Genomic DNA, 24648 nt, shown 5'->3' with positions numbered 1-24648 from the left:
CCTTCACCCCCCTCCACAATGCAGCATGCAATATATACAACACCTACCACGTACAAACTCTGACCCTCAACACGGATTATATCTACCCATCACAACCACTGATACCCCACAACACTACCCCTCTACCCTACAAGCAACCACATGCACTACACACACATTTACAGCCCCAATCCACACAATCAACATACCCTACCACCACTCTAAAAATCACACAACATTCTTCATCTTCCACAAACCCTATCACAAGACACCACAACCCAAAAGTAAACTCATAACTACTATGCCCCTATCCCTAATCCACCTACCTTTACACAAGTACAGCACCTATGCACCTCCTCCACCATGCCCAACACCCCCATTTAAAACCAACCATACACCAAACCATACACACACACACACACACACACACACCCTCCCTTCAGACTCACACATTCACATCCTCCATACAGGACACCCACCACCACTGACTACAGCTACATAGACCTTTTTACAGTACACCTCTACAATAACAACCCCATCCACATGTCCCCTTCTATAACCACACAGACACCACACGCACAACCGTCACCATCACATTCCCTTTTGTCATACTACATCTACCCACGAACAAACCTCCCATTCCACCAACACAAACTATACAACTACTATTCTACACTTTCACTTTTCAGTAGAGATTACGGGGGCGTAGCACCTTACGACGGTGTGAAGAGCGCCCGTAGGGCGCGATGAATCACCTAGTATATATATATATATATATATATATATATATATAATGTATATATAGATCTATATCATTTTTATATATATAATACACATAATGTTACACATACGGATAGAGCCACGCTCATTGAGCATGGCTGCATCGCAGGCAGGGGTGAGCAACATGCCTGCGCCTCGGCCCGGCGCCGACCATACACATACCCTCCAACATTTTACACATAAAAATCGGTACAAATTAGGAAAGGGGGCGTGGCCATGGGTGAAGGCTCAGACATGCACTGTCAAGTGTGGGACCTTATATAGACAGGTGTCGCCGCCTTTCCAAATTATGTCCAATCAACTGAATTTATCATAGGTGGACTCCAATTAGGCTGCAGGAACATCTCAAGGATGATCAGTGGAAACAGGATGCACCTGAGCAAAAGCTTCATGGCAGAGACTGTGAATACTTATGGACATGTGATTATTATTTTTTTCATTTTTAATAAATTTGCAAAAATCTCAAAAAAACTTGAGGTATTGTATTGTGTGTAGAATTTTGAGGGCAAAAATGAATTTATTCCATTTTGGATTAAGGCTGTAACATAACAAAAAGTGAAAAAAGTGAAGCGCTGTGAATACTTTCCGGATGCACTGTAATGCACCAGTATAGTGCCAGAAACAAATAATGCCCCCGGTATAGTGCTAGTTACACATAATGTCCCCAGTATCGTGCCAGTAATAATGTCTCCAGTATCATGCCAGATATACATTATGCCCCCTGTATAGTGCCAGATACACTTAATGCCCCCAGTATAGTGCCAGTTATAATGTCCCCAGTATCATGCCAGATACACATAATGCCCCCAGTAGTGCCAGATACACATAATGCCCCAGTATACTGCCAGTTACACATAATGTCCCCAGTATAGTGCCAGTTACACATAATGCCCCCGATATAGTGCTAGGTACACATAATGCTCCAATATAGTGCCAGGTACACATAATGCCCCAGTATAGTGCCAGATACACATAATGCTGCCAGTAGTGCCATGTACACATAATATCCTCAGTATAGTGCCAGATACACATAATGCTGCCAGTAGTGCCATGTACACATAATATCCTCAGTATAGTGCCAGATACACATAATGCCCCCAGTAAAGTGCTAGATACACATAATGTCCCCAGTATAGTGCCAGATAGACATAATTCCCCAGTATAGAGCCAGATACACATAATAACTCCAGTATAGTACCAGAGACACAAAATGCCCCCAGTATAGTGCAAGATACACATACTGCCCCCAATAGTGTCACATACACATAATGCCCCCAATAGTGCCAGATACACATATCACCCCCAGTAGGGCTGCTAACACAAACTGCCCCCTGTGCTTACAGCCACAACTGCTGGGCTCTGCTGCTGATGGCCTCCATGTCCAAGGGGAGAAGAGCACAGAGTGTGCCTCTCCAGTCCCTCAGTAAGACCAGCCTCTGGCGGGCATCTCAAATATGGCGCCGGTTCATGAGCCAATCAAAGCTTGCAGTCCGGCAGCCAATCAGGAGCCACCACTGCTGGTCCATGAGCTCTGATTGGCTGATGGATGGCTCCATATTTAAAATTTGACTTCTCCTGTCGAACGTGTCAAAAGCTGGCCCTGATTAGGGGGGTACTGTTATGTATATCATTACAGGAGTACTATTATTTACCTATATAATTACAGGGGTACTATTATGTATATCATTACAGGGATACTATTATTTATTTACCTATATAATTACAGGGGTTCTACTGTATTATTTATATAAATACAGGGGTAATATATATATCAGAGGCTCTATCACTTATATAATTAGAGGGGAACTAATCTGTATATCATTAGCGGGGTACTATTATTTATCTATATAATTACAGGGGTTCTACTGTATTATTTATACAATTACAGGGGTAATATTATGTATATCAGAGGCTCTATTACTTATATAATTAGAGGGGAACTAATCTGTATATCATTAGAGGGGTACTATTATTTATCTATATAATTACAGGGGTTCTACTGTATTATTTATATAATCACAGGGGTAATATTATGTATACTAGGTGCTTCATCGCGCCCTACGGGCGCTCTTCACACCGTCGCAAGGGGCTACGCCCCCCTTAACCCTTGCATGCCTTTCTGGGGTTCAATATTTGTATTATATGGAGTATTACCTGCATTCCTTTGTTAGTGGTTAAATATTGTACAATGAAAGGGCGTGCGATGGTGAAGGATGCGCAGCCCCTTGCGATGGCGGGAACAGCACCTGCAGGGCACGATGTACAGAATGTAGCGGGTGCGGGGGGGACTGCGGATGAGGGAGGGTGTTTGTAGATGCTGCGGATGGAGGGGGCGGAAGCGGGGGGGGCCCGGATGAGGAAGGGTCAGGAGCTGCTGCGGGTGGGGGAGGGGCAGAGGTGTGGGGGCTGCAGATGGAGGAGGGGTCCGGAGGCACTGTAGGTGGGGGAATGGCAGGGGTGCCACGGGTGGGAGAGGGGCAGGTGCGGGGATGTTGCGGATGCGTGAAGGGTTCCGTAGGTTCTGTGGGATGGGAAGGGGCGGGGATGCCGGGGGTGGGGTAGGGGGTCCGGAGGCGCCTTGGGTAGGGGAGGGGCAGGTACGGGTGGTGCGGCGGATGGGGAAGGGGGTCCGGAGGCGCTGCAGGTGGTGGAGGGGCAGGTGCGGGGGTGCCATGGCTGGGGGAGGGGTGGGTGAGGGGGGGACCGCAGATGGAGGAGGGTGTCTGCAGATGCTGTGGGTGGAGGGGGGCAGGTGTGGGGGGAGACATATATGGGGGGTGGATGGTGGAGGGGGTCTGGAGGTGCTGTGGGTGGTGGAGGGGCGGAGGAGTGGGAGCCATGGGTGGTGTAGGGGGTCTGGAGGCACAGCATGTGGGGGAGGGGTGGAGTGCCGCATGTGGTGGAGGGGAAGGTGCGGAGGTGTGGTGCATTAAGTAGGGGTCTGGAGGCGCTGCGGGTACTGTACCTGCCAAAAAGGTAGTTGGAGGGCATGCAGTAACAGGGCCAGGACAGGAGTGACAGGGTCAGAACAGGGGTGACGGGGCCAGGACAGGGGCGACGGGGCCAGGACAGGGGCGATGGGGCCAGGACAGAAATGACAGGGACAGGATAGGGGTGACAGGGCCAGGGTAGGGGCGGCAGGACCAGGACAGGGGTGACAGGGCCAGTGTAGGGTTGACAGGGCAAGCACAGGGGTGACAGGGCCAGGATAGGGGTAACAGGGCCAGGATAGGGGTAACAGGGCCAGCATAAGGGTGAAAGGGCCATGATAAGGGTGACAGGGCAAGGCCAGGGGTGACAGGGACATGACAGAACACAGGGCGCGGTAGAGATTGGTATTAGTGACAAAACAGTGGTGACAGACAGATGTGTCTTACCGGAGTCACTGCTGCTGGCTGCTGCTGTTCCACTCCAACCTGTTGGGATCTGCTGCTGGTGGGGACTTGGCATGGCTGACTCTCTCAGGCTGGAGTCCTGCTTCCTCTGCCCATCAGCATCCCTCCCCCCCTCCTCAGTCACACATCGCAGACCTCGCGCAGCTGCCGGGCACTGTGGTAAGGGAAGACTGGGAGTGACTGGTTAGCCCCCAGGAGACGCTGCGACTGGAGGAAGGAGGGGGTCATAGCATGCACACAGCGTGGACCTCGTGGCTGCTGGGCACTGTGGTAAGGGGAGACTGGGAGTGACTGGTTAGCTCCCTGGAGACGCTGGAGGGAGGAGGGGGTCGGAGCCTGCAAGCAGCGCAGACTTCTGCAGCGCTACCCGCTGGCTAAAGTGTGGGAAGGAGCTGGGCGCACCTCACTGTGGGCGGCAGTGCTGCAGCTAGCGGTGGGGTTGCCGGGGCTGGAGATAACAGAGGCAGTACGGAACCTGCACAGCGGCAGGTGCCCCACAAAACTGCAGCTAAGAAGCGTGGAGTGTGCTAGAAAGTGACGCTCCTCCGCGCCAGAGAGACCCTGCTGAGTATGCTGATGTGGGGGGTCAAGCACACAGTGAGCCGGTGCCCGTCTGTCTGTACGGCATACCTCCTCACACACCCCTATACCTCCCAACTATCCCGGGGTTCCGGCAGCAGAGCCGGATTAAGGGGGGGGGGCAGGGGGTACGTACCGTGGGCCCCACAGTTTTAGGGGGCCCCCCCGGCTGGAGAAGCTCTGTCCCAGCTCAGAAGTTCCCCCGTCCTGCCAGCAATAGCGGCAGCATTGTGCTACAGTCAGCACACGCTGCTACGTGTTGGCAGGCATAGGCGTGCGCAGAGACTGACTGGCGGGTGCCGCTCCAGACTTCCCCCCCTCCACGGCATTATAGTGTTCTCTCACCTCCCCTGTCCTGGATATAGACTGCTCACCTGGGCCGCCCAGGTGTGCAGTCTATGGGCCGCCCAGGTGAGCAGTCTATATCCAGGATAGGGGAATCCCGGAATTTGCATAAGGGGCGTGGTCATGTATCCCGCAATTAGGCCACGCCCCCAGCCCCACAGCAAGAACAGCAATGAGATAGGGCTCCCCTGTCTCAAGTGCCCTGGCCCCCCCGGACTCATAATCCGCCCCTGGAGGCATGCCAGCAGCTCACAGAGCGCTGGGCATGCCCCCTCACTGATGAAAACGGGGGCCCTCCCGTGAAGCCACGCCCCATTTTCGTTGACCACGCCCCATTTTCGCCGCGCGTGTGTCCCTCCTTCTGCCTGAAGAAAGCTTGGAGGTATGCACCCCTTCTGCCAGAAGAAAGCTGGGAGGTATGCACCCCTGCCTGTGCCATGCCCATACTATCTGCTTCTGCTCCTAGTCTCCTATAGATTTGCCCAGATCTGTGACTCATTTGACTAACTCCGCCCAGGGTTGTGACTCCGCCCAGCGTTAGCAAATGAGTCACAAAGTCACAGATCTGGGCTATTATATAGGAGATTATTACATAGGTACGATTATTTACCTATATAATTACAGGGTTTCTATTATTTATATCATTAGAGGGTTACTATTATTTATATCATTACAGGGGCACTATTACTTATATAATTGGAGGGATACTATTCTGTATATCATTAGAGGGGTACTATTATTTATCTATATTATTACAGGGGCACTATTACTTATATAATTAGAGGGATACTATTCTGTATATCATTAGAGGGGTACTATTATTTATCTATATCATTACAGGGGCACTATTACTTATATAATTAGAGGGATACTATTCTGTATATCATTAGAGGGGTACTATTATTTATCTATATAATTACAGTGGCTCTATTACTTATATTATTAGAGGGGTAACATTATTTATAGCATTATAGGGATACTATTACTTAAATAATTACAGGGGTTCTATTACTTATATAATTAGAGGGGTACTATTATGGGATTCAGTATGTTATACCGGCGCTTGGGATCCCGGACTCAAAATACAGATGCTGGGATCCTGAAGTTAAAAACACAGACAGGGGTGAGTAAAGGGTGTTCTACTCTCTCCCCATCTTCCTATCCCTAAGCCCTCCCTACCCGCAGCCTAACCCTAATCTCCTCCTTGGTGTCTAACCCTAACCACCCCCTGGAGGTGCCTAACCCCCTAACGCTGCCTAAACCTAACCCTCCCTCCCCCGCAGCCTGACCCTAACCTCCCCCGGGTGTGCCCAACCGTCACCAACCCTCCCTGCAGCCTAACCCTAACCTTTCCGGACAACCAGCGTCTTGACTGCATCCGCTATTATGTATAACATTACAGGGGTACTATTATTTATATATATCATTACAGGGGTACTAATATATACCATTACAGGGGGACTAATATTTATATATATATGTGTATATATATACATATATATATATATATACATACATACACACCATTACAGGGGTACTAATATTTATATATATATATATATATATATGCATACACACCATTACAGGGGTACTAATATTTATATATATATATATATATATATATATATATATATATATACCATTACAGGGGTACTAATATTTATATATATACCATTACAGGGGTACTAATATTTATAACATTATAGGAGTATTATTATGTATATCATTACAGGAGTACTATTATTTATATATATATATATATATATATATATAGCAAGAAATGTAGTAATATCAAGCGGCACTCACAGCATTGAAGATACTGATAAATAAACGGTCAAACTCCGTGTCAGTCAATCAACGTTTCAATTTCATTTAGAATTGTCGTCAGGATACAAACAAACATAGACAATCTCACCTTATATCCCCACCGCTGTGTGTACGTCTCCCGCCCGCTGCGGCGCCAATCCATGACGCCGGAGCTGAGCGCGATTGGATGACGTCAGAACAGGGCGCCCTCCCGGACGCTCTGCAACCCATCACCATGGTAACAATAATAAACATATCACCGTGCTGGAAATAATTAACAAAGAGAAAAGCAACTGTTGAAATTTATACTATCTAGTTACAGATATGGATGTCGGGAAAAAATGTTAGTCATAGTTAATATGATATATGTAGAAAAATCTCACAGTTTTATAAAGCCTGAAAGCCATAGTCATCAAATTAGACCATATATAGCACATAATTAGAATGCAAATAGCAGAACCTATACGCTTCTGGCCACTAATACAACAATTGCATAGCTTCAATGTATGTACCACAATATTAATGTGGGTGTGCAAAAAAGCATATATAATTAATTAAAACATGATAAGGGAAGTTTCTCATTTAACCCTCGAGGGGACAGTACGTCAAGTTTAAAGATCCACCTAGCCTCACACCTTAATAAAGCAGTCCCCCTATCTCCCCCCCTCATAGAAAGAGGGATGTGATCAATCATGCGGTATTTAATACTCGCTATGCTGTGTTTTAATGCGGCAAAATGCTTGGCTACTGGTTGATCACTTGTACCAGTATTAAGTGCCTGTCTGATAGCAGAGCGATGCAGTGTCATCCTCTCCTTGAACTTCCTAATGGTTTTACCCACATAAGAAAGCCCACATGGGCAAATAATCTGGTATACAACGTGGGTACTCTCACAAGTTAGCCGATGATGAATTTTAATCTTAGTCCCCAAATGAGGGTGGCAGAAAGTATCACCACTGATTAAATACTTGCATGTAGTACATGGGCATTTAAAACAACCTGGTTTGCCACCTGCCAAGAAATTTCTTGATGGTGTAGCTCCTCTACCTGTGATATCCGTTTTAACTAAGATATCTCTCAAATTACTTGGCCTAGAAAAACAAGGCATTAAATCCGTCGTGCCCAAACCTAGGTTTTCATCTGTTTTAATGAGATGCCAGTGTTTTTTAGAAATTTGACTGACTGTTTCTGATCGTGAATGAAATTGATTAACCCAGGGGAATTTAAGATTACCTGTGGTCCTAACTTTCTTGGTTAATAGGTCCTTTCTGTCTAGGGCCATTACTCTATTCTTATCAGAAAGCAGCTTGGACTGCTTGTATCCCCTGGCTACAAATTTGGAAATCAAGTCGTCAATTTGAATGGCAGCTGTATCTACATCGTCATTGATCCTTCTCACTCTGATCATCTGAGAATATGGCAAGCCATATTTCAGACTCCTAGGGTGACAACTCTTCCAATGTAGGAAGGTATTGCGATCAGTTGGTTTAGAAAAAACCGTGGTGGTAGCTCTACCCTCCTTAAGGGAGATTTTAACATCAAGGAAATCAATGACCTGTCGGTCCATTTTGTAAGTAAATTTAACCGGACTCGAGGATTCATTATGTTGGTCCGTAAGAGATTTAAAGCTTGTCTCTGTGCCTCTCCAAACAAGCATGAGGTCATCAATAAATCTAGTATAGAATACAATATTGGTAGCAATCTCTGGAGTTTTGAAAAATATTTCATGTTCAGCTGCGAACATGAAAATATTAGCGTATGCCGGAGCAACTGCGGAACCCATCGCACACCCTTTGGTTTGTAAATAAAAATTTCCATCAAAAAGAAAATAATTTTTGGTGAGGATGAGTTCCAGCAGTTGCACAATAATTTCAATATGGGTTCTATCGAGAGAGCTACATTCCAACAAAAATTTTTGTACAGTATCCAAACCCTCAGCATGAGGGATGACAGTGTATAAACTACACACATCTGCTGTAATTAACCATACATCATTGGGAACAGTACCTAAATCAATTAATTTATTGAGTAGTGCTGTGGTGTCCAGTAAATAATTTGGGTGCGCCTGCACAAAAGGTTGTAGAATCGAATCAAGTAAAGTTGAGGTGGGTTGAAATAAAGACCCACGGGCCGCAATAATAGGCCTTCCAGGTGGAGGATCTAATCCCTTGTGGATTTTTGGCAAACTATACAATAATGGAACCACTGGAAATTCTGGAATGAGGACCTCAAAGCACTCCTCAGTAATAAGTGAAGCATCCAGTGCCAATAACAAGGCTTCTCCGAGACTTCGAGAGAAACCGACAGTGGGGTCACCCCTGAGTTTAATATAAACCCCTGGTTCTGCCAACTGTCGCTGTAATTCAGTTCTGTAGTCGCTCAAATCCTGAAGGACGACCGCTCCTCCCTTGTCGGCTGGTCGAATGATCAAGTTCTCATTGCCGGATAAGGATTTTAATGCTCTGCGTTCTTGTGGGTTAAGGTTAGGTGGTGGCGAGGCAGTTTCTTGCATTGTGTTTGTCACCTGCTGATCAACAATGCGCATAAAAGTTTTAATACTGGAATTGTTGGATAAAGGATCAAAAGAAGATGGCTTTTTGAATTGCATCAAACTAGGAGGAATAGATGGTTCAATATTCCTATCACCTTGATTTTGTAGAAAAAACTCCTTTAGTTTCAATTTCCGTTGTAGTTGGTATTTCTCAATATTCCATCTCAAATGGTCAAAGTCTCTGGATGGTACGAATGAAAAACCTTTTGAGAGTACCTTCTTCTCACTTTGTGTCAATTCCACACTAGATAAATTAAAAATTATTTTTTCTTGCTGGCAACGGGTGGTTTTCTTCCACGTTTGGCTGCGTCTGAACTGCCCGCCTCGTCGGGTAGGACGTCTTTGCGGGCACCGGTACGCGTTGTCACACCTAAAGGGAGGTTAGGGCCTCTGCGGCGATTACGGTTACGTCGGGGTTCAGAGTCGCTGGCCGTGCTTGTGTTTTCAGCAGAGGTCTCAGTATCTAAAGCTGTTCTCGGATACCGTTGTCTACGAAAGAAGGGGCGCTTAATTTCACCTTCTTTGTTCCCAGAGAGCCATCTGTAGACCTGATGATTGTCATAATCTTTTTCCACTTTCAGGAATTTCTCCCGTTTGTATTTGATTAGGTCTTGCTTATAAGTGGTCAGCTGATTGCCAAGTTTGTTCAGCCACTCATTGTCTTTATCGGCCTCTAGCAACGGTAAATGTGTAACCTCTAATGCTGCAATTTTCATTTTAATAGATTCCACCTCTTTATTTGAATGCTCAATAACCAATAGCATTAAGTCCGCTGAGCATTTATTGAGGATGGATATCCATTTACGGCAAAAGGCAGGATCCCACCTGCCTATGGTAGGACAATTACGTACTCTGAATCCCCTCGGTATTTTTTTAGAACGAAAGTAATCGCTAAGTGTGATAGCATGAAGTGTGAAATCAATTTCCTTTTTCTTTAATCGTAGCAGATCTCTGAAAATCACATCAGTGGGAAGTGTCTCAATTTGGTCAAACAGTTGTTCCTTATGTAAAATAGTATCACAGTCTCTGTCTCAGAGTAGCTAAAATATTCTTGCAGAGGTATTGATAGAGGGTTAAAGGTTTCATTATCACCAGCATTATATTCCGCCATATTGGTAACAGTATAATGATTAGTACCAAATGGAAAAAAAGAAAAAATCAATTGATTGAGCCGTGAACAGTTGGTATAATGGTCAAAAAATCATTCATGTTCTGTATATACGAAAAAACAGAAGCAGCAGCACTTAAAATATGTAAAACCACTTTGTGAAAATGTGAAAAAACAGCAAGTCCTGAGATACAACATAAGAATCACTACTGAGAAATCAATCAAATTGATGGTTGCCGTGACTTAAAACACCCCAGCAATCTGGAACATCCTGTATAAATATAGTCAATGTCCGGCACTCCACTGAACAATGTAAACTGCGCCCGGTGCCCTCACAGCCAAAATAGAAGCAAGAAATGTAGTAATATCAAGCGGCACTCACAGCATTGAAGATACTGATAAATAAACGGTCAAACTCCGTGTCAGTCAATCAACGTTTCAATTTCATTTAGAATTGTCGTCAGGATACAAACAAACATAGACAATCTCACCTTATATCCCCACCGCTGTGTGTACGTCTCCCGCCCGCTGCGGCGCCAATCCATGACGCCGGAGCTGAGCGCGATTTGATGACGTCAGAACAGGGCGCCCTCCCGGACGCTCTGCAACCCATCACCATGGTAACAATAATAAACATATCACCGTGCTGGAAATAATTAACAAAGAGAAAAGCAACTGTTGAAATTTATACTATCTAGTTACAGATATGGATGTCGGGAAAAAATTTCCCGACATCCATATCTGTAACTAGATAGTATAAATTTCAACAGTTGCTTTTCTCTTTGTTAATTATTTCCAGCACGGTGATATGTTTATTATTGTTACCATGGTGATGGGTTGCAGAGCGTCCGGGAGGGCGCCCTGTTCTGACGTCATCCAATCGCGCTCAGCTCCGGCGTCATGGATTGGCGCCGCAGCGGGCGGGAGACGTACACACAGCGGTGGGGATATAAGGTGAGATTGTCTATGTTTGTTTGTATCCTGACGACAATTCTAAATGAAATTGAAACGTTGATTGACTGACACGGAGTTTGACCGCTTATTTATCAGTATCTTCAATGCTGTGAGTGCCGCTTGATATTACTACATTTCTTGCTTCTATTTTGGCTGTGAGGGCACCGGGCGCAGTTTACATTGTTCAGTGGAGTGCCGGACATTGACTATATTTATACAGGATGTTCCAGATTGCTGGGGTGTTTTAAGTCACGGCAACCATCAATTTGATTGATTTCTCAGTAGTGATTCTTATGTTGTATCTCAGGACTTGCTGTTTTTTCACATTTTCACAAGGTGGTTTTACATATTTTAAGTGCTGCTGCTTCTGTTTTTTCGTATATACAGAACATGAATGATTTTTTGACCATTATACCAACTGTTCACGGCTCAATCAATTGATTTTTTCATTTTTTCTTTTTTTCCATTTGGTACTAATCATTATACTGTTACCAATATGGCGGAATATAATGCTGGTGATAATGAAACCTTTAACCCTCTATCAATACCTCTGCAAGAATATTTTAGCTACTCTGAGACAGAGACTGATACTATTTTACATAAGGAACAACTGTTTGACCAAATTGAGACACTTCCCACTGATGTGATTTTCAGAGATCTGCTACGATTAAAGAAAAAGGAAATTGATTTCACACTTCATGCTATCACACTTAGCGATTACTTTCGTTCTAAAAAAATACCGAGGGGATTCAGAGTACGTAATTGTCCTACCATAGGCAGGTGGGATCCTGCCTTTTGCCGTAAATGGATATCCATCCTCAATAAATGCTCAGCGGACTTAATGCTATTGGTTATTGAGCATTCAAATAAAGAGGTGGAATCTATTAAAATGAAAATTGCAGCATTAGAGGTTACACATTTACCGTTGCTAGAGGCCGATAAAGACAATGAGTGGCTGAACAAACTTGGCAATCAGCTGACCACTTATAAGCAAGACCTAATCAAATACAAACGGGAGAAATTCCTGAAAGTGGAAAAAGATTATGACAATCATCAGGTCTACAGATGGCTCTCTGGGAACAAAGAAGGTGAAATTAAGCGCCCCTTCTTTCGTAGACAACGGTATCCGAGAACAGCTTTAGATACTGAGACCTCTGCTGAAAACACAAGCACGGCCAGCGACTCTGAACCCCGACGTAACCGTAATCGCCGCAGAGGCCCTAACCTCCCTTTAGGTGTGACAACGCGTACCGGTGCCCGCAAAGACGTCCTACCCGACGAGGCGGGCAGTTCAGACGCAGCCAAACGTGGAAGAAAACCACCCGTTGCCAGCAAGAAAAAATAATTTTTAATTTATCTAGTGTGGAATTGACACAAAGTGAGAAGAAGGTACTCTCAAAAGGTTTTTCATTCGTACCATCCAGAGACTTTGACCATTTGAGATGGAATATTGAGAAATACCAACTACAACGGAAATTGAAACTAAAGGAGTTTTTTCTACAAAATCAAGGTGATAGGAATATTGAACCATCTATTCCTCCTAGTTTGATGCAATTCAAAAAGCCATCTTCTTTTGATCCTTTATCCAACAATTCCAGTATTAAAACTTTTATGCGCATTGTTGATCAGCAGGTGACAAACACAATGCAAGAAACTGCCTCGCCACCACCTAACCTTAACCCACAAGAACGCAGAGCATTAAAATCCTTATCCGGCAATGAGAACTTGATCATTCGACCAGCCGACAAGGGAGGAGCGGTCGTCCTTCAGGATTTGAGCGACTACAGAACTGAATTACAGCGACAGTTGGCAGAACCAGGGGTTTATATTAAACTCAGGGGTGACCCCACTGTCGGTTTCTCTCGAAGTCTCAGAGAAGCCTTGTTATTGGCACTGGATGCTTCACTTATTACTGAGGAGTGCTTTGAGGTCCTCATTCCAGAATTTCCAGTGGTTCCATTATTGTATAGTTTGCCAAAAATCCACAAGGGATTAGATCCTCCACCTGGAAGGCCTATTATTGCGGCCCGTGGGTCTTTATTTCAACCCACCTCAACTTTACTTGATTCGATTCTACAACCTTTTGTGCAGGCGCACCCAAATTATTTACTGGACACCACAGCACTACTCAATAAATTAATTGATTTAGGTACTGTTCCCAATGATGTATGGTTAATTACAGCAGATGTGTGTAGTTTATACACTGTCATCCCTCATGCTGAGGGTTTGGATACTGTACAAAAATTTTTGTTGGAATGTAGCTCTCTCGATAGAACCCATATTGAAATTATTGTGCAACTGCTGGAACTCATCCTCACCAAAAATTATTTTCTTTTTGATGGAAATTTTTATTTACAAACCAAAGGGTGTGCGATGGGTTCCGCAGTTGCTCCGGCATACGCTAATATTTTCATGTTCGCAGCTGAACATGAAATATTTTTCAAAAATCCAGAGATTGCTACCAATATTGTATTCTATACTAGATTTATTGATGACCTCATGCTTGTTTGGAGAGGCACAGAGACAAGCTTTAAATCTCTTATGGACCAACATAATGAATCCTCGAGTCCGGTTAAATTTACTTACAAAATGGACCGACAGGTCATTGATTTCCTTGATGTTAAAATCTCCCTTAAGGAGGGTAGAGCTACCACCACGGTTTTTTCTAAACCAACTGATCGCAATACCTTCCTACATTGGAAGAGTTGTCACCCTAGGAGTCTGAAATATGGCTTGCCATATTCTCAGATGATCAGAGTGAGAAGGATCAATGACGATGTAGATACAGCTGCCATTCAAATTGACGACTTGATTTCCAAATTTGTAGCCAGGGGATACAAGCAGTCCAAGCTGCTTTCTGATAAGAATAGAGTAATGGCCCTAGACAGAAAGGACCTATTAACCAAGAAAGTTAGGACCACAGGTAATCTTAAATTCCCCTGGGTTAATCAATTTCATTCACGATCAGAAACAGTCAGTCAAATTTCTAAAAAACACTGGCATCTCATTAAAACAGATGAAAACCTAGGTTTGGGCACGACGGATTTAATGCCTTGTTTTTCTAGGCCAAGTAATTTGAGAGATATCTTAGTTAAAACGGATATCACAGGTAGAGGAGCTACACCATCAAGAAATTTCTTGGCAGGTGGCAAACCAGGTTGTTTTAAATGCCCATGTACTACATGCAAGTATTTAATCAGTGGTGATACTTTCTGCCACCCTCATTTGGGGACTAAGATTAAAATTCATCATCGGCTAACTTGTGAGAGTACCCACGTTGTATACCAGATTATTTGCCCATGTGGGCTTTCTTATGTGGGTAAAACCATTAGGAAGTTCAAGGAGAGGATGACACTGCATCGCTCTGCTATCAGACAGGCACTTAATACTGGTACAAGTGATCAACCAGTAGCCAAGCATTTTGCCGCATTAAAACACAGCATAGCGAGTATTAAATACCGCATGATTGATCACATCCCTCTTTCTATGAGGGGGGGAGATAGGGGGACTGCTTTATTAAGGTGTGAGGCTAGGTGGATCTTTAAACTTGACGTACTGTCCCCTCGAGGGTTAAATGAGAAACTTCCCTTATCATGTTTTAATTAATTATATATGCTTTTTTGCACACCCACATTAATATTGTGGTACATACATTGAAGCTATGCAATTGTTGTATTAGTGGCCAGAAGCGTATAGGTTCTGCTATTTGCATTCTAATTATGTGCTATATATGGTCTAATTTGATGACTATGGCTTTCAGGCTTTATAAAACTGTGAGATTTTTCTACATATATCATATTAACTATGACTAACATTTTTTCCCGACATCCATATCTGTAACTAGATAGTATAAATTTCAACAGTTGCTTTTCTCTTTGTTAATTATTTCCAGCACGGTGATATGTTTATTATTGTTACCATGGTGATGGGTTGCAGAGCGTCCGGGAGGGCGCCCTGTTCTGACGTCATCCAATCGCGCTCAGCTCCGGCGTCATGGATTGGCGCCGCAGCGGGCGGGAGACATACACACAGCGGTGGGGATATAAGGTGAGATTGTCTATGTTTGTTTGTATCCTGACGACAATTCTAAATGAAATTGAAACGTTGATTGACTGACACGGAGTTTGACCGTTTATTTATCAGTATCTTCAATGCTGTGAGTGCCGCTTGATATTACTACATTTCTTGCTTCTATTTTGGCTGTGAGGGCACCGGGCGCAGTTTACATTGTTCAGTGGAGTGCCGGACATTGACTATATTATATATATATATATATATATATATATATATATATACCATTACAGGGGTACTAATATTTATATATATATCATTACTTGACACTGATATTGACATACAGTATATCATTATGAGGACATTTTTCACAAGGCAACAGTTGTAGTGTTCCATATGCATGCTGGCACTTGTAGTACCACACGTGAATGCGCTACATTTTAACAAACTTTAGCAAACTGCGCTCAGATGAGCTTCCAGCCTATCAGAGATCAGAAAACAAAACTGTTATCTATTTACCAGTTTACAGGATGGTTATAAAACCTGCAGCCTCAGGGTCGCTGCTATTTGCACATCTCATGATTTCAGGATGAAGACTTGCAGATTTATGTGCGGTTTGCCTTTTAGTAGATTTCACATGTTCAAAACCGCACATAAAGATTCAGAGTTAGGAGCAGGAGTAAATAAAAGGAACAATTTGCACCTTGGTATAAACATGTTGAGCTGCAGGTGAGGTGGATAGAAAGGGAGAGCCGGAAGCAGCGGCATCTTTTGGTCGTCGCTCATCTGCAACTTTATTCAAATGATGCTACAAAGTCCTTCCCTGGTGTAATCCATGCGTCCGGATGTGCAGGGACTGAGTCACCCTCTGTCATCGTCCGTAGATGCGGAAATACCCATTTGCGTGTCTTTAGACACATCATCGGATGCACCATCGGAACTTGCACCAGTCCTGCAACCACTTTCAGTGACACTCCCCATAAGACAGACCATCTCCGTGCGTGCGCTGAGCCACCTGTTACCACTCAGGAATGCCGTCTGGAGCAGATGTCCACGCACTGGAGTAATAAGGATTTGTTCTAGTACTTAAGTAACGGTCATTGCAACTTGCAGTGAGTTGGATACGTAATTATCAGGTACCAGCCGGCCCCCAATGATTAATAGGCCCCTAAATCTGATTGGAAAAAAACAGCACTTTAGTAAATCTCTGCTTATGATTTCCATTCTTTTCTGGCTGCAGACTTTCTCTTGGGGTATTTGTATCAGTTGGCACTATCCAGGTATATATGACTTTCTTAAAATGTGATAAAATGACATGGTCTATAACAGCCATGCCAGACATGCGTCCAGGGCGCCGGTTCTGACCAGTTTGATGCCCTACACAAAATTCTGGCTGGTGTCCTCTCTAATATGGGAATCTTTGCTTTTGGCGCATAAGCATGTGACAAGGGGGATGGCCTCACTGAATGGGCATAGCCTCCTGACAATGTGTGACTGGAGGCAGAAGGGGTCGGCGTCTCCAGACATCATATCTCTCCACCATGTGTATATCCAGCCATCAAGTATCTCCCCATTGTGTGACTTCAGTCTTCAAGTCTCCCCCCTCCCCCCATCTTTGTGTGTCTCCAGCTATCAAGTCTCTCCTCCTTGGGTGCCCACATCCATGAGGTCACTCCCGCTAGTGTGTCTCCAGCCATCAAGTCCCCCCCCCCTTGTGTGTCTCCAGCCATCAAGTCTCCCCCTTGTGTGTCTACAGCCATCAAGTCTCTCCTCCTTGGGTGCCAACATCCATGAGGTCTCTCCCCCTTGTGTGTCTACAGCCATCAAGTCTCTCCTCATTTTGTATCTTCAGCCATCAAGTCTCACCATCTTTGTGTGTCTCCAGCCATCAAGTCCCCAGTGACGTGCGGTGGAGTGAGGCAGGTGAGGCAGAGCCTTTCCTGTCATACTTACGTTTGTACCAGAGTTTTGATTGTATAAAGTATATGAAATATACAAAGAATATGTTTGAAATATCTTCTTTGCATTATTCTAATCATTTTTATAGCCAAAACTCAGGAGTAAAAAGTCTATGGCAGGTGAGGCAGTGCCTCACCTGGCTATCTTTTCCGCACATCTCTGATCAAAACTCACCCAATTTCCAGGAGTTTATACTGCGGCACCTGTGTATAATGCCCAGATGTACCCTTTAGCTCATATTTTGTGTGTAAATCTGGCTCTGGGGCTAGCTAGTGCCTCCTTAGCCTTTTAGCTCGCCGCACGTCCCTGCAAGTCCCCCCACCCTTGTGTGTCTCCAGCCATCAAGTCTCCCCCCCTTGTGTGTCTACAGCCATCAAGTGTCTCCCCACTGTGCATCTTCAGCCATCAAGTCTCTCCTCATTGTGTGTCTCCAGCCATCAAGTCTCCCCCCCCCCATTGTGTGTCTCCAGAAATCCAATCCACAACCTATTTCTTTAACAAACTCTCATACTGTTCTTACCTTTGCTGTCTTCCCGCTGCTTCTCTGACCCGTGGCGCGCTGTCTGATGTGAATGACGCTGATGTGACTTTAGGTCACGCCAGCGTTGCACTGATGGAAGCTGCCGGAGCTGTATGATCGGCGCTGGGCTGTACAGGCTTTCTGCTGCCTGTCATACAATATCACAGACAACAGCATAGCAGTGCTGTACAGCCTGTACATCCTATCGGTTGTAGTAGCACACATTGGGCCCCTGTCAAGTATTACACAAATATACAAATATGAATGTATTTATTTAGGAGTCTAGTGAGTCCCCCTTATAGGACTACCTTTTTTTTTCTCTTTCGCTTCTTGTGTTACATTTATTCCTGGGTGCACCTCTCATGGATACAGATTACTGATTAGGTAACATTTGTTTAATCAAAAATTTGGGGTTGGCAATGGCTGATTGTATATTATATATGTAAGGCTTTGTGAGGACAGTCTCCTTTCCTTTATGTTAGATCCCATCAAACGACAGCCACTGTCAGCTGGGACTTCTGAAACTGGAGCTGGCACAGCTGAGCTTAGGTATTCAGCCTGCCCAGATGCCCCAAGGCTTTTCCAGATGCCCCGAGGCGTTTCCAGTTGCCCCTAGGTATTTGTCTATACTGCCTATGCCTAGGGCTGGCTCTGTATGCGGCCTATGAGCAGTTCATCACTCTCTATAGTGCAGCCCGCCTCATCATTATAATTCCCTAGTGGTTTAGTGCAGCTGCTGGATAATTAGTGGACTTGACCACATGTGGTCAATGAGGGGGTGTGGTTCATCAAATCGACAGTATCTAGGTCGACAATGTTTAGGTCGACCACTGTAGGTCGACAGTCACTAGGTCGACATGGATGGAAGGTCGACAGGGTTTCTAGGTCGACATGTGCTAGGTCGACAGGTCTAAAGGTCGACATGAGGATTTTTTTTTTTTTTTTCGTTTTCTTCGTAGAGTGAACGGGTTGGCACTGAGGAGAAGGAGGAATGATGAGGAGGGGCTCTACCTAGCATAATATGGACTAGGGGCTCAGCCTGACATTGTGTATAAGGGGCTCTACATGGGATAGTGTGTATAAAGGGCTCTACCTGGCATAATGAGTATAAGGGGCTCTACTGTAGTGTAATCTGTATACGCAACTTTACTGTGGTGTAATGTGTGCATGGACCACTACCATGGAATAATGTGTATAAGGGACTTTTCTGTGGCGTAACATTTATAAAGGGCTCTACTGTGGCGTAACATGTATAAGTGGCTCTACTGAGGCGCAACACCACTGTGTGGTGTAATGTGTATAAGGGGTACTACTGTGCTGTGTAATGTGAATTGTTACAATTATGGGCCCACGCCCCCTTTCACATGAAGCCACACCCCTATATTTTTGACACGCACTGTCCCTATTTTAAATATGGTGGGGGAGGGGGCACCAATTCTCTTACTGGCACAGGGCACCAAAATGTCTAGTTATAGCTCTGCAATTAAAGTACTGTACCCCTGACATTGCAAGTTTTCCTACACATCTGTGTGGCATACACGGTAAAATCTGCAATGTGTATGGGCGTGATATGCAGGACCAGAATGGCACGTGGCAACCACTGAATTGCCGTCTTTGTGTCAGCAGTGATGCACCTATCAAGTGTAAAAAAATAATGCTACATATAAAATCTAAATGACTAATAATACTCGTTAGTATCCTTAACAACCCTTGTTACATTTTACCACAAATAAAGCTGATTAATTTATATTTTGACACTTTTTTTCCCTCACAGATGCTAAGAAGCCAGCACCTCTCCCTAACACATACTGCATTCTCCGATGAGCCTTGGCTGCAAGTCGCCGTATTTACAGTTTTGATTGTGTTTATTGTGACAGTATAGAATTTCCTGGCTTAATACACTGGGGTTGGCGCGGTCTGGTAACAGGATGCATGCACGGGTGAGTGCCAGTACTCTGAGTGGGCGTAGAGCCATTAATTTGAGTGGGCACAGAGCCATGGCATGGGTTGAGCCAACCTGGATAAACTGCAGCCAATCAGGGAGCAGTTTAAGCAACAACAGTGTTGTTTACCAACAGTGGATTTCGATGAGACTTTGCACTAAAACATAACCCCTCAGGGCTTACGGCAGTGGTTTCCAACCTTTTTTGAATCATGGCGCCCTAGAATATCAGATTTTTTTTCACGGTACCCCTAGGCCAAAAATTTCTTATTGAGAAATTTAGAAAGAAATGTTACATTAAGTAGATCGCGTTTATGTGTCATCCTTAGGGTCAGTTGTGTGGTGAGGGACAAGATTTGCTTCTGTTTGGCCACATATTTTATGACTGGCAGCCACCAGCACTGGTTTTGCCTCTTATATTGACCATGAATAATTTGAATTGGTCCTGGACCACCAACCCAGGGCACCCCTGCAAGTGTCCCGAGGCACCCCAGGGTGCCACGGCTCACAGTTTGGGAACCTCTGGCTTACGGTCATTAGGTTGTAAGGTATGAAAAAGTAAAAAAACAAACAAACAACATTTTGAAAAACTCATATCGACCTTTTTCCATGTCAACCAATAGTGGTCGACCTAATGACTGTCGACATAATGACCAATACCCCCAATCAGCAAGTCACTTTATTTAGCGCATGTTAGAAAGTAACAGCAAATGTCTGATCGTTTGTTATGGTTTAATGCTAATTTTTACCTAAATGCGCTGCTAACAAAACGATTTCCCCAGAATACCTCACAACAGATACCTTCGTATTACAGAAGTACGCATTACGCAGAGATGTTACATCTTTGTTCCCTGCTCCCTCCCTCAGGGATACTTGGTCTAGCAAATATTAACTTCACCTTACGGTCTCAGGATTCCCATTAGACAGAGCAATACAACAGGTGTATGTGTTCACATTTTAATGGGTGTCAAACAAAGAAAGATAAGAATTGGTTCTGCGTGACAGCTGGGAAGCTTGACATAAACATGAACTTAGTGGCGTGTAGAAAAATGTAATATGTACTCCCTACAGTAGTTCCCATGTACACTCGCTCAACTTCAAGAATTTGCGTTCAGGTCAAATTTCTCATAAATACTTAAGGCTGCATTTTCTTGCAAACACAATGGCCCTCATTCCGAGTTGTTCACTCGCAAGCTGCTTTTAGTAGCATTGCACACGCTAAGCCGCCCCCTACTGGGAGTGAATCTTAGCTTAGCAGAGTTGCGAACGCAAGATTAGCAGAATTGCGAATAGAAATTTCTTTGCAGTTTCTGAGTAGCTCGAGACTAACTCTGCCAATGCGATCAGTTCAGTCAGTTTCGTTCCTGGTTTGACGTCACAAACACACCCAGCGTTCACCCAGACACTCCCCCGTTTCTTCAGACACTCCCGCGTTTTTCCCAGAAACTTAAGCGTTTTTTCGCACACACCCATAAAACGGCCAGTTTCCGCCCAGAAACACCCACTTCCTGTCAATCACACTCCGATCACCAGAACGATGAAATTTCTTTGTTAGGCCGTGAGTAAAATACCAAACTTTTTAGCAAGTTTACTTGGCGCAGGCGCACTGCGAACATTGCGCATGCGCAGTTTGCGACTAATCGCTCTGTTGCGAAAAATTCTTACGAGCGAACAACTCGGAATGAGGGCCAATATTCAGGCTCGTTTCTACCGGTTCAACCGTAGAGATGGGCAGCCATGGGGCGTCCGATGACTGTACCATATTAACAACGGTTTGAATACAGCACATTCCATGTATAGGTAAGTGATTGAACAGTCATCCGAATGGTCCCTTAGGAGGATGTTAACAAACACAACCTCTATGACAGTTAGGAGCTGATTGATTGGTACTTTATCACTCTCCACTTTGTCTCAATGCTTTTGAGAAATACCCCCCTTAATCATATATAAAAAGAATATTTTTCATATTGTAAACCATTCTCTGTCCCTAATCTTCCTTCTTACTTAATGAATTAATTAATTAATTAATTCAATCAATCAGTGTGTACTGAGCAAAAACTAAACATTAGGATCATTATATATTGAGTACAGTGCCACCATCGCTGCTGCCCAGGGTGCAAGGCAGATACGCCACATCTGGCCGTTCCTGGAGACTTCTGGATCTTGGCTCCCAACCCGGCGTTGCGAATTGCAACGCCGTCAGCGCAGAGAAGCCAGAGAGAAGAAAAGGAAGGACAGTGACCAATCCTCAGGTGTCTTTACTGGCAGGATTTAAAAAGGCAATCAAAATACAAGCAAAATCAGGATATGTATTAATGTTTCCCCTTTAAATCCAGACCACAAAGCCCTCTAGAATTGTCGGCTTTGAAAAAAACGAACTTTAGTAAATATACCCCTTAGCTTCAATTAAAAAAATCAGAGATAGACAGTAACGACAGTAGATTAAAGAGATTATTAAAGTACAGTAAGAATTATCGGAGAGACGGTAAATTGAACATGCACCTCTGTTATATACTCGTCTCACCAGATGCACAATGTTCTGCTGCTGTTTTCCCAGTAGCAAGTGACTGCAGGAACTGGGATCAATAATCCGGCTACCTGCGTGATACTCACAGGTCTTAGCTCCTATCCACTGGCATATTTATAATGAGTGCAGTGTGTGCGGTACACATGGGTCCCCGGGACTAGGGGGGCCCACAACACACACCCTACACTCAATTTTTTCCACATTTACCCTCCAGAGTCCTGCATCAGCAGCAGTGCTGCAGAAATCACTGGGAAAATGGTGCGGTGGCCTCGTTTTCTGCACAGTAGGAAAATCACTGGGAAAATGGCGCCTGCGTCATTTTCCCAGAGACCTAAGCATGCGCTCTAGACTCTGGGACAGCGCTAGGGGCCCCTAGTGACCCTAGTGCCCAGAGTCAACAACGCTGAAGGGGACCCAGAAGGAGACTGCACACAGGCCTCCTCTTCTCTTAAGATGCCCCTGCTCCTATCATACGCACTTTGGTCTGACCAACCACAAATATTTGAGCTTAACTGAAGTCCAAAAACATGAATATAGCAACAAACCTGCACACAGAACCTATGCACGCTCATCTCTGTCCCCTGTCCCCCAAGCCGAGTTCTAAGGCATAGAAACTGTAAAATGTGAAATATAGAATTTGATGGTATATAAGAACCACTTGGCCCATCTAGTCTGCCCATGTACATACAGACTTACATGCTAGGGTTAATATTTGTTGGGAGCCAATTAACCTACCAGTATATTTTTGGATTGTGGGAGGAAACCAGAATACCCGGAGGAAACGCCACACAGTAAGGGCCATGGTGGGACTCAAAGCCATGACCTCAGTGGTGTGACACGGTAATACTAGCCATTACACCAACTGTGCTGCCACAGTACTGGATTAAACATCAGCCTAGATGCTACATACAGCTACATTGGGTCATCAGTGAAATGCAAGGGCTTTACTACAGCAGGAATAAGACTGAAACAGGGGTACGTTACTTTGTTTTAGGATCCTTCTCCAATTCTTTGCCCTTCTCCTTCCTCAAGAAGTCCATTATCTGTGGTGAGAGAGTCTCATGTCCCCGGTGTTACACCTGCCTGTGTGTGTTTTACGGCCGCCTGTAAGATTTTGTATGACTGCACAAGGTGTGGTTGTTTAAACACATCAATTCCTCGTCTCCCCCTCTCCCAGGCTGCCAGGACATAATCTATTCTAGTAATTGTAGATGGAAAGGTGATTACGTTATAACCAAACACTGCGACTTCTGAGACTGCCGAGAAATGCAAACACTTTTATGCTTCACACCATGTTTCATATGGACTTTCATATACTTCTTTACTCCCATCCCTCGACGGGGACTCTGCATAAAGGATGACTCCAGGCAGTGCCGTAACTAGACTTTTTAGCGCTCTGTGCAAGAAACGGCATCGGCGCCTCCCCCCCTTATGTAAAATAGGCAAAAATATAGGGGCATGGCTTCATGGGAAAGAGGTGTGGCCACAAAATAATACTAATTCATACTACGGTGCACAGTAGTCTCCATTATTCAAATTACGCTGCACTGTAGTGCTACTGCACCAGGTAGAGCCCCTTTTACACATAACGGCAGGTAGAGTCCCCTTTTACACATTACGGCAGACAGAGTCCCCTTTTTAAACATTACGGCAGAGTCCCCTTTTTGCATATTACGGCAGAGTCCCATTTTTACGCATTACAGCAGAGTCCCCTATTTACACATTACGGCGGACAGAGTCCCCTTTTACACATTATAACAGGCATATGCATTGTGTGACACCTAGTTACAGCCCTGGATAAATAGACAGATATACAGTAGATAGATAGACAGACAGACAGACAAAATAGATAGAAACTTACTGTCTCTACGCTGGCTTCGGCAGTCAGGCTCCACGGTGCAGCTGCTGGCAGTCGCAGATCCCAGGCAGGGGAGAAGGAGGAGGGAAGGGAACTCGGGAGCCACAGCAGTGCACTGTAATTGGTGGCGGCGCCACTGCAGCTGTCCCTCTCCTTCCACATTGGCTGGCTACCGCCGCTATGAATACTGGGATGAGGGAAGCGTATCCCAGCATTCACAGCAGCAGCGGCCAGCCTTTGAGGAAGGAGAGGGACATCTGCAGCGGCGCCGCCACCAATTACAATGCGCTGCTGCAGCTCCCGAGTCCCCCTCCCTCCTCCTCCTTCTCCTCTG

General features: G+C 44.7%; 1 protein-coding gene across 1 annotated transcript in view; it reads right to left on the bottom strand.

Moving 5' to 3' along the window:
- The window catches only part of FER1L6 (fer-1 like family member 6), a 478947-nt gene extending 455419 nt beyond the window's left edge, over positions 1–23528 (bottom strand). Inside the window, 1 exon segment of the mRNA XM_063924401.1 lies at positions 23441–23528. Coding sequence (XP_063780471.1) covers positions 23441–23496 — 56 coding nt within the window. The 5' untranslated portion in view covers positions 23497–23528.
- Positions 23529–24648: the final 1120 nt, after the last annotated feature.

The sequence above is a fragment of the Pseudophryne corroboree genome, chromosome 5 (genome assembly GCF_028390025.1).
Source record: "Pseudophryne corroboree isolate aPseCor3 chromosome 5, aPseCor3.hap2, whole genome shotgun sequence".
Taxonomy (NCBI): domain Eukaryota; kingdom Metazoa; phylum Chordata; class Amphibia; order Anura; family Myobatrachidae; genus Pseudophryne; species Pseudophryne corroboree.
This window is presented reverse-complemented; position numbering and strand designations above follow the sequence as displayed.